The following is a 14,395-nucleotide window of genomic DNA, read 5'->3' as shown; positions in this document are numbered from 1 at the left end:
ATCGAGCCTCGAAGCTTGTATTTTACACGAAACTGCCATACACTCGCTATGACTGTCCCCTTCATCGCGCAATAAACTTTCCCTCCTGTACTGTACTCCTGGTCCAGTGTCTTGACGAGGGAGGAATGATTGGATGCTTCGATCGATAGTGGCTGCACTATTCTTGACGCTAGCCCAATTCTCAGGGTCTATCCCCCACTTTACTCTTTGCCAGGCTATCCTAGGGTCCACTAAAACATAATTAGTTAACTAGTGGTTACATACACCACCTCTGACACTGTGATTGTATAGCCACAGGCTCGGTCTCTACGTGGCTAGTGTGTGGCTTTAACCTTACTCGATAGGTCCGTGCCTTGATCCACTCCTCCCGTAAGGGCCGAACTAGTCCGCCCTTGATCTTCAGATCTGATCGCTTTCGGTATCACACCCCTTGGGTCTTGGACGTCCCGGCGGGGGGGATCGCTTGAGCTAAAAGATATAAGGGTACCCTCCCACCCATGGTTCATTCATATCATATCGTAAGTACTCTCATACTCAATACTACCTTCATCTCCAATCCACTAAGTATAAACTACTGTATCCATGACTGAACATGTCACTGAGCATGCAGAGTTCCGGAAGAGAGTACTGGAAAAACACAGTATGTACGGATACCGACCTGCACGATCCTTTTCCAAACGAGCAACCCGCTCCAAGTACGTCTATTCCTCCCTCTTCCCTACACCACACTTCAACTACCGCTTCCTCATTGCACCCATTCTGAGACTCACCCTCCAGGATATCCCGAGCGAGAAGGTGAGCGTTCCGCACCTAAGCGCGAGCTCTCCCCGAACAGGGCATACTTTATCCCGAAGCTCGATCCATCCTGCAAGACGGCGAGTTTGGTCGCATCGACCCCACCGGCTGGTACACACACTATAAGACCTGTTTGCAACATTTTGTCAAATCCAGCCAGTTCAATTCGAATCTTCGGTCCATTGCAGCCTTTATCAACATCCGTCTACCAGCTCAACATTCCGTCCACCCGAACAGTCCACAAGCTGCCGCCTCCTTTATCTCTCTCCGTCCTTACGTGCGGCGATTAATTTTCACCGCTCAGGACACGCCTATCCATATGCGTACGTTCTTTGGTCCAGACTGGGAAGCGGGAGTTGGCTGTATTTACAAACAAGAGCGCATTAATTACCTTTTCGCGGCAAAGAGTGGTGGTTGGGCGAAGACTAAGGCTTCTTACGATATCCTGCCCGACGAACAGACCCCATTCTTGCGCCCTCTGCGTGATCCCTCTGAGGATGAAATCCGCGCCGCGGAGGCCCGGTGGAGTGAGTGGCTAGCAATGGAAGATTGGATGGTGGGGGTACGCAGTCCCTGGTAAAGGGGGTGGTGGATAGGTGGGTGGTGAGGGTCTGACCCCTTTTGATGAGCATTGACGAGTTTTCTTGATTCTTTTCCTTTGCCTTGGGTCATTTTTTTCCTCCTTAATTATAGCTAAGGTTCGTGAGAGGGGTATATTCTGCCATTGCAGATAAATCTTTGAGCCTGTCGGATTCGATCCGCACTAAGCTTGACAGCCTGTGCAAATACCACTATTGTGTATCATTCTGTCCATGTTTACTTCAGCTTCTAGCTTTCCTTCTACTCAGTAATCTATGATTCGTCATTCGTACCGAGTTCATGGGGCTTAAGTGTGACAGTCTTGGGCTATCAAGAGATAGGCCGAATGATCGAATGATCGCCCCCTAACCCTATCCCGCACATGCCAATACGTCATTGACAGTGGCTCGTGTAAGACGAGCTTGTACTGTACCGACACTCACAACACCGCCTCTAGCTTGTCTATTCTCGATATAGAAGTACGTTCCTGGCAGATATGTACTTCAACCCTAGCACTCGATACCATGCCGACGGGAATATTCCTTGGTAACTATCCCTGCATCTGGTGTTCCCACGAATAAAGTCACTTCTCCACCTACCCTGGATTTGGCAGTCTAACTCGCGTTGTGAGAATAGTGAGTGAAGCAAAATCTCCAAGCAATCTCTACTGACCATTTATGATAGATCGCGCTGAAAGCAGCCCTGCACTTTGATTGAATACTGACATAATAAACCCAATGCTCTCCGAGTGCTGGTTGGTAGGATCTTATCAATGGGGCTTTGTGGTTGGTCATCCCAGGCTGACGATTCGCTAGGTTTGGAGGCAATACTATGTTAAGTATCGCGGCGGTCAAAGCTTATGGCGTGACTAGCGATGGACATTTAAATAAATGGGGTTCCCACTTTTAATACACAACTCAACAAGAATATAATGCAATCACTTTTATTGCATTTGCCCACTTGAAATTATATGATATGCGCTAGTATGGAGTTCTGCACCATTGAAGTGGACGGCATCTCTGATGAACTGTCTAAACTCGCAATTAGTTTAGGCAAAAACAGTGGGCCATCCATGAGCGGTTATGCCTCGTCCATCAGGCAAGAAATTAAATGACTGATCCCGATCGGGACAGGCGGTAACCTAATTTTGACATATTGCGTCATTGACACGTTTTGTCTATCTGGAGATGCGGATTATATCGTGTGCTTGTTCTCATTTTAACAAAATCTCAGAATGGAGCCATGAGACAAGAAATCGTGTTCCGTGGTAAGACTTTTCTGTGTCTGATATTCAGCAGAAGTACTATCCACATTTTCCCAGCCACTCTGAATGTGGAAAGAAACACAAGCTCCGCACATATGAAAAGCGGCCTCATGGCGATCTACTTGGGGGGCAATCCAAGGTATTTTCAATACAACACAATGGAAGGAGTTCTAACTGATAACCAGAAGAGTCGCAGTTACTTTGATTCCGGTGATTTGGCTCTTTCTGCGGCGCATCAAGTAAGCAACGAAGGTGCTATTCGAACTGGAAGAGTCCGGCCCGATTGCGAGAGCATTTCCCACCCTTACTCCACGGTCCCTCACACCAGCAATGCTGGTAAGGATGTCAACGAGCACTTGTACAGGAATAAGAGCTTGAGCCCCGAAGACGAAGTCCGCTCTACCAGGGCGCGAATATCAAGCATAAGAGCCTCATGAACAAGGAAGATAAGGGCGAGTTGGATAATATCGTACGTCAAGCCTGGTTATCTCACACGTTGAAGTCACTTGCACTTTTCTGATTCAGCTTCTGATTGAGACTGTTGCGTTGAAGTTGAACAAGTAAAGCAGTATCAATTTAGACACGAAGCAGCCGAAAAAGTCCTGCCAGTGAAGGTAGCAGAAAATCGCGAAGCGATTGAAGCGACCGAGGAGAGATCGGATGGGACTATGAACGGGTTGGAACAGCCTCGTATGCGAGCGGGGATTCAGGGCGATGGGAGAATAATATAATGGAGGTGTTCTTCTCTATGGTCGAATAATTTCCACCGAGCGTGAGAGTAAAGGAAAAGCGTTCGAAAAGTTGGAGGAGAACTAGGAGAGAGTCAGTTGGTGACACGGGCAACCAAATCTGTTCAAGGGCACAGAATGCCAACTACGACGTGACATCCGAACTGCAACTAGCTCCCTCTCGAGCCTCGGCAGTCCCTTTTTGAAATCTACTGAGTACCATCTTTAATATACTTTATTTCACACCTCGTCAAGTTAAAATTTCTGCATATGCCTGCATGTTTAGCCCGGTTTTACGAACCTTGTTGTCATTTCAGAGGCACTAAACGAGGCTATATATACGATGAGAGGATCAAGCTGATTTCCAATCAACTGGGATCTTAGTATAGACACATCGGGATTATGTTTGGTGGTGCGGCTCCGTTCCGGATCTGCATCAGCCTCATATCACAAGAGACACAACGGCGCGTGTGTGGGGTTGCGTATATTGATAGCTCTTGGCTGGAGCACATCTGCTGTAGCTTCACTTATATCCCATTACTACGTATCTGCCCGATTCTCTCATCCTGTCTTGACTCTCCATCCCGGGTATTTATTCCCTCGGGATTCCCTGCACTGTGGGTGGCATGGCCTATTTGAGAACCGACCGACGTCATTCCTATTCCATCCCCCGCTGCCAGCTTTCCAAGTTCCGATTTCCCCAAAGCTACAGCTTCCCATCTCCACCTTTAGAACATCTACCTACTCGTATCTCTCATGATGGCTGAACCGGAAATGCAACATGCTCACCGATTGTCGGCTGACAACCAAATCGTCTCGAAGGCTGAGATTCCTTTGAAAGAACGTTTCTTCCGTTACTTTCAACGTGAAATCACTGGTATAGTCCGATCCCCATTAATCCAGAAGCATATCCAAGAGCACGTCCCATAAGTAAAAAGGGATAATACTGATACTCTTCTTTTAGCTTTGCAGGAGAAGATCGATGGTGTCGCTGATACAACGCTAGTCGGTGGTGAGCGCGCTGATGTCACAGATCAATGTCGAGCCGGAATCGTGCGGCTGTCCAATGAAGTCAGTGATGCAGCGAGCTACATTCCTACATATGACCAGAGAGTCTATGCAGAGGTGCGCAGAGTCAAGAATCTCACTGCATGGAAAGTTGTGCTTACCTAGTAAAGGCAATCAAAGCCCTGAAGAACAAACTGAATGAGACATGTGCCGTATCCGAACCTCGGTCGCAGTTCAGCTTCAAGACCAAGCAGAATGACTCCTCCATCTCTCTCTCTGACGCCGCTGCTTTGGCCACTGAAGGTCGTCGCAGTACCCCGGGCTACCGCTTCCCAGGTACATCGTCCATCGGGTCTTCTGGCAACCAAACTCCGAGTGACCCATCTACCCCCTTCAATGAACCAGACAAACAGCGGCAGGAGTGGCCAGAAGTTGAGCCAACTTCATTCCCGGTAATCTCGCCCACGGAGGTGCTGGCTAAATCTCAACTAGAGACGGAGCCTGTCCCGGCATTCGCAGCTAGTGGAGTATCCTCTGTGTCTGTTGACAATCATCACAACCTCCACATCATGCTCCCGGCTTCGGGTTCAACGTCTACAGTTCCTGTATCCATTACCTCTCTACGGCATTGTATCATTGACATGACGATTCCCACCGCAGACGGGAAGCCTTATGCTAGTCTGACCGTCAAGGGCGTCCGAGAAAGCTTGCTGATTTGCGGCCAAGTTGGACCAGCGTATATGACCGGGGTAGAACACAGTATAATTGTGGTTTCATGCCGCCAGTTCCACATGCACCACTGTACCGACGTCGACGTCTACATCAGCTGCTCGAGCAATCCCATCATCGAAGACTGCTCGAATGTCAGATTTGGCCGAATACCAAAGGCATACGTAAGCTTCGCATTCTACTCTCTTCCTGAACATCCATTCTAATGCTCCTATCTAGGCCCTGAACCATGACCACCTTGATCATCAAGACCACTGGAATGAGATCGAGGATTTCAAGTGGGCTAAGCCTGAGCCCAGCCGGAACTGGAGCCTTCTGGGCCCTGGCGACGTGGTTCCGGAGGAAGTCTGGGCCGAGATCGTTCCAGGTGGGCCGGGATGGTCCCTGGAAGATATCCTTCATGCCATCAGATTGGTGAAGACATGAAGTATCTCCCGAGTGTATGGTACAGCCGGCTGGAAAGGTTCTATTCGAATTAGCAGTTCCTTTATCTTTGATTTTCACATCTTCGGCATCTTTCATTTTTCGTTACTCTTAATACACACTTGATGCGTCACAAAGAGTTTACGTTCTTTACCATGTTTATTTCCAAGACATCGGGCGTTGCGTCTAGGTCATTTTATGATTCAGGCCCACGCCTCGTTCATTCTTCTTAATTATTTTATGGAGCAACTGAAGTGATGATTCAAATCTAGGTCGTCTATGTACTAGGTGGGTATGGAATAAAAAGTCCAGCTGCTTTCACATCTAAGTAGCAACCAAGTCGGGCCCTGTCTAAGTCTTGACATGTACAACGGGGACTCGATTATCCAAATTGGAACCAGAATCATCGATCTCATCGATCTAGCGGAACAAAGTTAGTAACCAGCTTCTTGAAAACTTGAACCGGATCACACTACCAATTACCATCCTATGTAAGTGAATCATTACAGTATCACTGAAGTTGATGAGAATATACTCATTCCATTCTTTCCGTTTAACAGGCACAAGGACCAAACTGTTCCACTTCTCGTTCCACGGGAAATTATACTGCGGGCTAGCAATATGCACTCCAAACTTAGACAGCCCCTTATCAACATTATAGTGCAAAAAGGTGTCTGGGATATACATGAGGCATAGACGCTAAGTGGAGGAACGGACCCACATGGTGCATCTGGGTTCCCCTGAACGCGAGGAAGCTGTCTTTCTTTTGCTTCCTCGCGCTGCGTCTTGTATCTAGAGTCGACTTTAGCTTTCATTAATATTGATCATTCATTGGAAAGACAATCTCCTCATCAACAGATACCTGAGACCCTCACAGGGTATTGCTGATAGGCTATTTGATTATGGTAAATGCAATGGTAGGCTCAGGCTCCCAGGAGCTCATAGCCACATTTGGACCAATCATTTCTAATGAGGCTTTGTGGCACTTGTGGACCAACCATGGCACCGATTGGTTCATTATTCCTCCGTATCAATATTTACAACCCACAGGCTCCTGGGAGCCAGGCCAATTATCAACCAATCATTTCACTGGAGACTTACGCGCAAGTGAGTCTTTGGTGACACTAACTGGCTGATGTTTCCTTGTAGTAGTAAACGTCTTCCCGTGTCCACTTAGCACCCAGGAGACCAATGTAAGTATTGCTATACGCAAAGACGAGGTCGATAGCAGAAACAATTGTTCTGCGAAAACATAATCAATCTAGTGACCCGCTAACTGTACAAGGAGCTCTTTCGCGAGATGTGGGCTGTGCGAATCAGTCCCACGCTGCACAATAGCTTGTATCTACTTGATATTGTGTAGGCGTAGGGGATTTTCTCCGATATACGAGTTAGGCAATGAAGAATCCTGCGGTTTGGCTGGTAGGAATCTAGGGTCGCAATATGGCATGGTGTTTGCCCTTTCTTTGATGAGGTGTTCGTTGCGTGGAGTAACGGGCTCATCACTGGTGAGTGAAATGAAATGACATGACCTCGTCGCCTCACCCGTCGCATTAAAGGGCGGGCTCACGGTGGTGAACGGTAATGACCGTCGTCGGTTCTTTTCTGCGGCATCTCCATGACTGTTGAAACAATACCCACAGCCAGAAAATATTTTTCATGCTCTTGATCACCAGGAACAAAATGCAATGTCTCTGAGAGCTGCTTTGCATCAATGATGAAACGTTGAGCCAGTTATCATTGAAGAGTAGTTTTTGTTTGAGCCCTCACAATTCACAATGGGGATATCATTGACGCAGACCGAATGCCTGGCTGAATTGCTATAAATACCCAGTCCCTCGCCAGCAGAACAGTCGTTCGCAAGCATTCCTTTGTCACTCCGGGTAAAATAATATCGATCAATTCTCGTTTCCGTGGCTACTATTTGGCATGTTGACTTCGAAATCGTGCAACGAAATTGACTGACTTGTTGCATCACACTAGCCTGGCTTTTCTCGACACAAGAGGCCTTCGAACAGCAAGTGAGTGTAGCTGCCCAGTCATTTGGAATCATGCTAACATGGAAAATTCTCAATATCAGCCGCGCCTCCGCTATTCCTCTGAGAAGCCATTGAACGAACCTTCAGGATCTGGATCTGGAACGGTCCAAGCTGCGAGCACAGTGAGTTACAAGTTGCCTTCATAAGCTACCTGCTAATGATTGAAGATAATGAGGTGCCATCCTGTATACAGTCCCCTGCAGTGGACAGCAAGAACCGACAATGTAAGTTCAAAGACTGCAGCAATTTTCAAGGCAGACATCATGTGCTGACGACCCTCTATATAGGATGGCGAACTTTCTATCGCGAGTCGCTCAATGTCTTGTAAGTCACGCTAGTGCTTTGCCCCTGCCCATTCCCAACGCCCGGTACTGCATTTTCAATCTCAAAACGAACGCTTTCCGTTCGTAGCTCTCCGTTCCTTAGAATATATCGCTTATGATTCTTTTTCGTCATAGGGCGAGCTTCAATTTTACACTCAACCTGACCGAGCTATGTTCCCCCCTCGTCCTCGAAACTAAACCAGCTGCAACAACCTGATGGGCCAAGCCACTGAATCTCACTACGCTTGTCTTTGTTGTTTCTGAAGACGTGGTTGACACGGCCACTTCGCCTGGCGCAGTAAGCAAGCCCAATTCAGGAAGGCCTGATGCCCTCTGATTAGCCATATGGTAAAATTCCAAAGTGTCTTCATTCGTTTCTCCGGCATTACCCTATCCAGGCAAAGGTTGACAGTCAATGGATTAGTAACTCGCAATATTCTGACGGCTATGAACCCCCTGCCCCACATCCGATCCGATGGCTTGTCGGTGGCCATGAGCCGGCCTCACTGTTGACCGAGCGAGCCATCAGAGCATCCGCGACAACGAAGAGAAGCCGAGAATCGACGGCCACAGAAAAAGACAACTATTTCCCCGAGGAGCATCAATCAGCAAATTGAAACGAGCTATTGGCAATAGTCTAAAGGCCAGATATTTCAACCACTGAATCAGCTGAGCAAGTGATAAGACAGGCCGTGGCTTAGATCTACCCTAGATCCCTCGCCGCGAGAGCAGTCATTTTCAGGTCAGGTCGAAGTTTGTCGTAAAAAAAATACCATGAATCTCTTGTCTAGTGGTGCTTTGCCCTGACACGGTTGAAGATTTGCCCAGAGCCGTGCATTGGCAGGTATGGCTACATCCATTCCCCGTGGTGCAAAGTGATCCCAGGCCCTCGTGCACGTGGGATCGAGCTGACGCCTGTTACCTCGTCTCTAGCTTGCCTATGCTGATGCCCGACTATATCTACGGCAAGTTTCTACCACTCCTCAGCCACCAGACACCATGCTGACCTCGGATGGCAGTGAAACACAACCCTGGTTCGGCCTTTCCCACGAGTCCGGTCGGGGTGCTGTTCGCGACTGGTAACAAGGGATCTCATCTGGGGCATGAGCACGGTGAGTGGCGAACGACCACCTTGCGCCAGCTGCTGATAATCGGTGCTAGATCGAATGCTCCTTCCTCGATGTCATCACCGAACGCCATGAACTCATCAGCAGAAGCAGCCTCGTAAAGTAGGGCCACTCGATTACCGCAACGGTTACAATTGCTCAATTATGACTCGAAAGATGCCAGGTCAGTTTGTGATAACTCGTGGATAAGACGTAATTGTTGACTTCGAAAGTAGCAGTCATATTTCTGTCAGTGGGAATGTCACGTGTGCCCGACGCGAGACGCTGCGACGCGTCAGTGCACGGCCTCGTCGCCTGTGGCAGACGTCTGAATACCTCCGGATGCTGCCATGGGTCGGCATGCTCAAGTGGCTATAGAAAATGGGTTCATCATAATCACGAAGTGGCCAAGAGGTAAAATCAACCGTAGAAAACACGAAATCACCCGGAAAAATCAAGCGGGTTTTGACCCGTCTTTCTGATGAAAAGGTCATCTGAACGTATCCTGCAGGAATCGAACCCGAGCCGTTATTAGAAAGTATATGCAGCAAGTTCCATTAGGCCACGCAAGGAGAGGTGCTGGCGCGCGAATTTTGCGCGATTATAGCCGTGATTTCCAAATAATCATACCCGCCGTTCTTCCGGGCACACATCCGGCAAGATCAGCGTTTCGAGCTCCAGAAGTGTCTTTCATTCGATCAGGCCGACACAAAATGATAACTGAAATATGTTTAGAAGAATTAGGCTTTCTATCGCTAGTGCCCTACTGGTTCTTTGCCGCTTTTGCTGCCGGTAATGTATACATATAATAGCACTGGTCTGGGGATATATATATTGCAGGTTTTAATTCAGCATACGGCGACACTACCTCAGAAACAGGATACCGCCAAAGAGCACGCGACGAAGCTCGAGCCGAGAGAATGTCATACAGAAGAGCGAGCGGAGTATATACTACACTATGGATGGATGGATGGATGATTTCATTTACCCCGACCCCTCGCGAACGATATGCAGGATTCAACAACTATATACATGTGTCTCTTCGTAATTGCCGTGTCTAATTTCCTAAGCGACCTTAATGCCTCGCCGAAGCCTTTCGTGGCTCCCTAGCCCTTCGTTCTCATGTTGTCTTCATGGTACTCGGCTTTGAAACCGTTGTGATGCTTCAGCGAAGTCCAAGACGGCTTCCACCGTCTTCGCCTTCGAAGCATGGCTAACCTTACCTCTCTCCTCTCCTCCAGACCCTCCTAGTAGGGTTGAAATGCTGTTGAACGCCTCGCCGACCTTTTCTCGGAGCTCTCGCCGAAGTGCTCTCAGCTCTGGACAGTCTAGCAGAACATGGCTTACACTCTCGCGTTCGCCACAGACACATAGGTCATTGTCGCGGAAGCGAAACGTCTTTGCATATGTTGATAGCCAGCAGTGGCCAGTTCGCAATTGGGTGAGTAGATAAGCCCGGTTCCTCGGGAGGGAACCGTAGAGGCCACGTGTGTACTTGGCTGGCAAGGTGTTGTCAATCCGGCGCAGGTGGCTGCCAGTCTTCGACCCTTTCCATTCCTCTGCCCATTGGTCCTGAATAACTTGCCTGATATGTGCTCTCTCGCGTGATATCAAGGGACTGAACGGGTGTGTCTTGCCCGGGATGGCGGCTTCTTTAGCAAGCTGATCGGCGATCTCGTTCCCCGGTATTTCGCAGTGACCGGGGATCCATTGTAGTCGAATCATTGTACCATGGTTCTTGGTGGTTTCGGCTGCTCGTAGGATGGCGTGGATGATCTGCTGTCCCGACTTGTTCCCCGGTCTTCGAATAGCTTGCAGTGCCGACATACTGTCGCTGAAGATCGTGGCGGATCTCACCCGCGCGTGCGATGCTGTCCAACGTCGAACCGCGACTTGATTGATGATATTGATAGCGTATAGAATCCCAATGAGCTCTGCCGCATGGACCGACCAGCGGTCCATACTGCCCACCTGTATTTGTATCCTGTCAGTTGTCTGCTGCCTCTCGTCGATCGCGACGGCTGCAGCTCCCAGATGACCTTGTCGCCCCGAGGCGTCTGAGTAGATCATCACGTCCGAGATGGATCGTACCGTTTCCGCTTTCTCTATTGCGACCTCTCGATCAGGTTCTATTTCGATTCTGGCGAACCCCTCCGGTCTCCATGGAGGGAGCGGGGTCGGGTCAATCATCTCGATTTCTCTCAGTCTCTCCAAGTTCATTGTTTTCAACGCCTCTGCTAGAGGGAACCTGGCGTATGATCCAATATTGTCCCGCCTTCTCTGGGCCCGAAGAAGGGTGCTCCAGATAGGATGTTTTTGGGGCAGGGTGTGGAGTCTTGTAATGGTATTCTGTGCACGGAAGCGTAGTCGAAGATGGATTGGCCGGACGTGTGCTTCTACATCCAGCGCAGCTGTGGCCACCGTTCGAAATGCCGATAGAACGCGGATGAGCGCAGTCCGCTGTACGGTGCGTAAGTGCCGAAGATGCGTCTTATCTCGGAGTGGGTCATGCCAGACGGTAGACGCATAGTCAATGACCGGTGCGACACACGCTTCGTAGAGCTGACGCATCTGCTCTGGGCGTAAATGCCGTAGTCCACCAAGAGCGAGGTTGACCTTTGTAGCTCGTTTGACCGCCTGCTGTACGTGTGGTTTCCATCGTAGCTCATGGTCGAAGATAATTCCCAGTAGTTTGGCCGTTGTGGATGGTTTGACTGCTTTGCCATTCATGATCAGTTCCCCTTGGCACTGTTCCTTTCTCTTGCGAGTGATGTGGATAAGTTCAGTTTTCTCGGCCGCGAAGCAGGATCCGGTCCTCCGGGCCCATGCTTCGATGCGTGGTATGTCTTCAAACTGGATTCTGGCTAGGTTCTCCTCTGCACTCCAGCCAACTCGCCAGCGAAAATAGTCGTCGATGAAGGCCGAAGCTCCGCCTTTGGAATCTACGGGCTGGTCCACCAGATCATTATTGAAGAGCGTGAACAGAATGGGCGAGAGTGGAGAGCCCTGCGCCAGCCCGGCATTGTCTAGCGGTGCTACCTCGGTCTGGTAGTCATCGAACCGGATACTGGCTTGGCGTCCGCTCATAAAGCTCGCGATCCATCGTCGGGCAACCAAAGGGATGCCCTTGGATTGGAGACGAGCGTCCAGGCTTGTCTGGTTGACTCCGTTGAACGCCCCTTTTAGGTCGAAGGCGACTAGCGTCACCACTTTTTGTTTGTACCACGCTTTGTCGATTGCGTTGGCAAGTACTAGAAGGGCTTGCTCGGTGGTGCGTCCTGGTCGGCCTCCAAACTGAGTGTCCGGTAGTAGCCCGTACTGCTCCGCGTAGAAGGACAACCGTCGGGCGACCACTGCTTCCAATAACTTTCCAAGCGTGTTGAGGAGCGAGATGGGGCGGTAGGCTCCTGGTTGCGAGTAGTCTGGCTTTCCTGGTTTCCGCAGAACTACGATCTGGGCGCATCTCCACCCCTGGGGGTGATATCCTAGTTCGATCGACACCGTGAAAATCTTGGTAATGATGCTCCCGAGGTAATCCCAGAGACGTTTCCAGACTAACATGGGAAGACCGTCTTCACCTGGCGCTGTTGATGGTTTTGCAGTACTGAGCGATCGGTAGATCTCGATCTCTGAGATCGGTTGCCATGGGATTTCGGCTGGGGGTCTCAGGCAGCTGTTCGTCTTCGGCGGGCGCCATCGACGGGAAGAATGCGTCCATGAAAGCTTGCGCCTTTTCTGGATTATCAGCCACCTCCCTGTCGCCGACCCGGAGCGTTGGGACGCAACCCCACGCCTCCCGTGGTTTCATGTACGACGCGGCCTTCCATAACTTCCCTTCGCCGGCCTCATCAAGGAATTGTTTCCAGTGTGATGCTTTTGCTTCTTCGATCGTCCGGGTCCACGCCCGCCGCGACTGGCGCATGTCCTGGAAAAGTGCCATGCTGTGGGGATCGTTTCGTCCTGCTTCCGCACATCTCGCCTGCCATCTGCGTCGCAAGCGGTTTACTTTGTTCTGTTGCTCCTTGAGATCGGCCGTGAACCATCGTTTAGCGTAAGGGGAGGGTCGCTGATCGGGCGTGTGTCTGTCGACAGCGATCGCAGTGGTCTTAGTGAGGTTTTCCACGGCCATATCGAGTGCGTGGGTTGAGTGCATCTCGGTCTGTTTCCCCATGAGACTTATGACCTCGTTCCCAATTTTCCCCCAGTCTGCGCGGTCGTAGGCCTTTCTTGGAGGTTTATTGTTGTTGCGATGTATCTGGAGGCTCCACTCTGAGTATGTGGCCCGGTGGTCCGAGCCGTAGTTATCGTGGTAAAGATGACACTTGAGCAGTAACTCAGATTTATCCGTCACTGTCTGGTCAATCGTGGACCTTCTTCCCGGGTGGCTCAGCGACCAGTAGGTTGAGACTCCTCGAGGGAGACATCCCTGCAGACCATGTTCGTGGAAGAAATTGATCAGTTCGCCGGCTTCCTCAACGAAGCGGGGTTGGATGTTGTTGTTCCCCCATGCCGGATGATGGCGGTTGAAATCTCCAGATAGGATAAGACAGGTGGGCCTTCTGTTGTTTTGAGTATTTTCCTGAATCGTGTGGTGGATCGCGGATAGAGTCGTCTCTGCCGATGTTCCGTCGGGATTGTGCATCGGTACGGGTGGGATATAGACCGAAAAGACCAGGATCTGGAGTTCGGCCGTCCAGATCTTAATTGCTGTTAGGTCTGGGTGGTCGCATTGCACTTGTTGGTGAGAGGCCGTTGAGAGCCTACGGTTCACATAGATGAGGCTTCGCAGTCGAGCTGAGCCGTCTTCGATTGTTGGTTTGTATAGTCGCCATGCGCTGTGGTTCACATGTGTTCGATATGCAGTGATTGGTGGTTCCTGAATTAGGAGGATGTCTAGATTTTCGCTCTGGTGGTCGTTTATGAGGGCCTCCATGCCCGCTCTCGATTTCATGATGTTCAATTGTAGGATTCGGAGAGGTTTCCCTAACATTGCGGGCGCGAGAGGGCCGGTTGGCGTTGGGCACAGGGAATCCCCGGTTGGGTGTTCACCACTACATTCTAAGCACCGTGCTCTGACTCCGGGTGGGCATCTTGATCGTTCGTGAGGGCCACCGCAGTGTCCGCACCGCGCTGCTTTTTCTTTGCAGGACCACGCCTGGTGGCCAAACCGTTGGCATCGGAAGCATCGTCCTTCTTTAGCCTTGTATCTCTCTATGCGCCCAATGTACCGCCGGTCAATCAGCAGTCCATTGTCAACCATCCATTCCGCGGCCTCTGCCGAATCAAACCAAATGCCTATGGAGGCGAACGTCCCCAGGTTCTTGTCCCGTTTCTTGAGCCACGCGATATCTTCGATTCGGAAGTCGCGAGCAGCGAGATCGTTCTCGTTTGTGAGTTTCTT

General features: G+C 50.1%; 3 protein-coding genes across 3 annotated transcripts; all 3 read left to right on the top strand.

Annotated features, from left to right (window-relative positions):
• Positions 1–642: 642 nt before the first annotated feature.
• On the top strand, positions 643–1,375 carry N7509_000134 (uncharacterized protein; the record flags this gene model as incomplete). The annotated part of the gene is made up of 2 exons (XM_056624781.1): positions 643–795; positions 836–1,375. 2 exons carry the CDS (start codon positions 643–645, stop codon positions 1,373–1,375), a joined length of 693 nt encoding a protein of 230 aa, XP_056494882.1.
• A 1,421-nt stretch (positions 1,376–2,796) lies between these two features.
• On the top strand, positions 2,797–3,202 carry N7509_000133 (uncharacterized protein; the record flags this gene model as incomplete). The annotated part of the gene is given in 3 exon segments (XM_056624780.1): positions 2,797–3,030; positions 3,045–3,107; positions 3,164–3,202. The coding sequence occupies 3 exon segments, from the start codon at positions 2,797–2,799 to the stop codon at positions 3,200–3,202; spliced, it is 336 nt and encodes a 111-aa protein (XP_056494881.1).
• Positions 3,203–4,125: 923 nt separating this feature from the next.
• N7509_000132 (TBCC domain-containing protein) lies at positions 4,126–5,529 on the top strand (the record flags this gene model as incomplete). Its single annotated transcript, XM_056624779.1, has 4 exons — positions 4,126–4,243; positions 4,331–4,491; positions 4,545–5,267; positions 5,323–5,529. The coding sequence occupies 4 exons, from the start codon at positions 4,126–4,128 to the stop codon at positions 5,527–5,529; spliced, it is 1,209 nt and encodes a 402-aa protein (XP_056494880.1).
• Positions 5,530–14,395: the final 8,866 nt, after the last annotated feature.

The sequence above is a fragment of the Penicillium cosmopolitanum genome, assembly GCF_028827165.1.
Source record: "Penicillium cosmopolitanum strain IBT 29677 chromosome Unknown utg000001l:1.0-706529.0:1.0-706990.0, whole genome shotgun sequence".
Taxonomy (NCBI): domain Eukaryota; kingdom Fungi; phylum Ascomycota; class Eurotiomycetes; order Eurotiales; family Aspergillaceae; genus Penicillium; species Penicillium cosmopolitanum.
The sequence above is the reverse complement of the archived record's forward strand: the minus strand, read 5'-3'. Positions and strand labels throughout refer to the sequence as shown.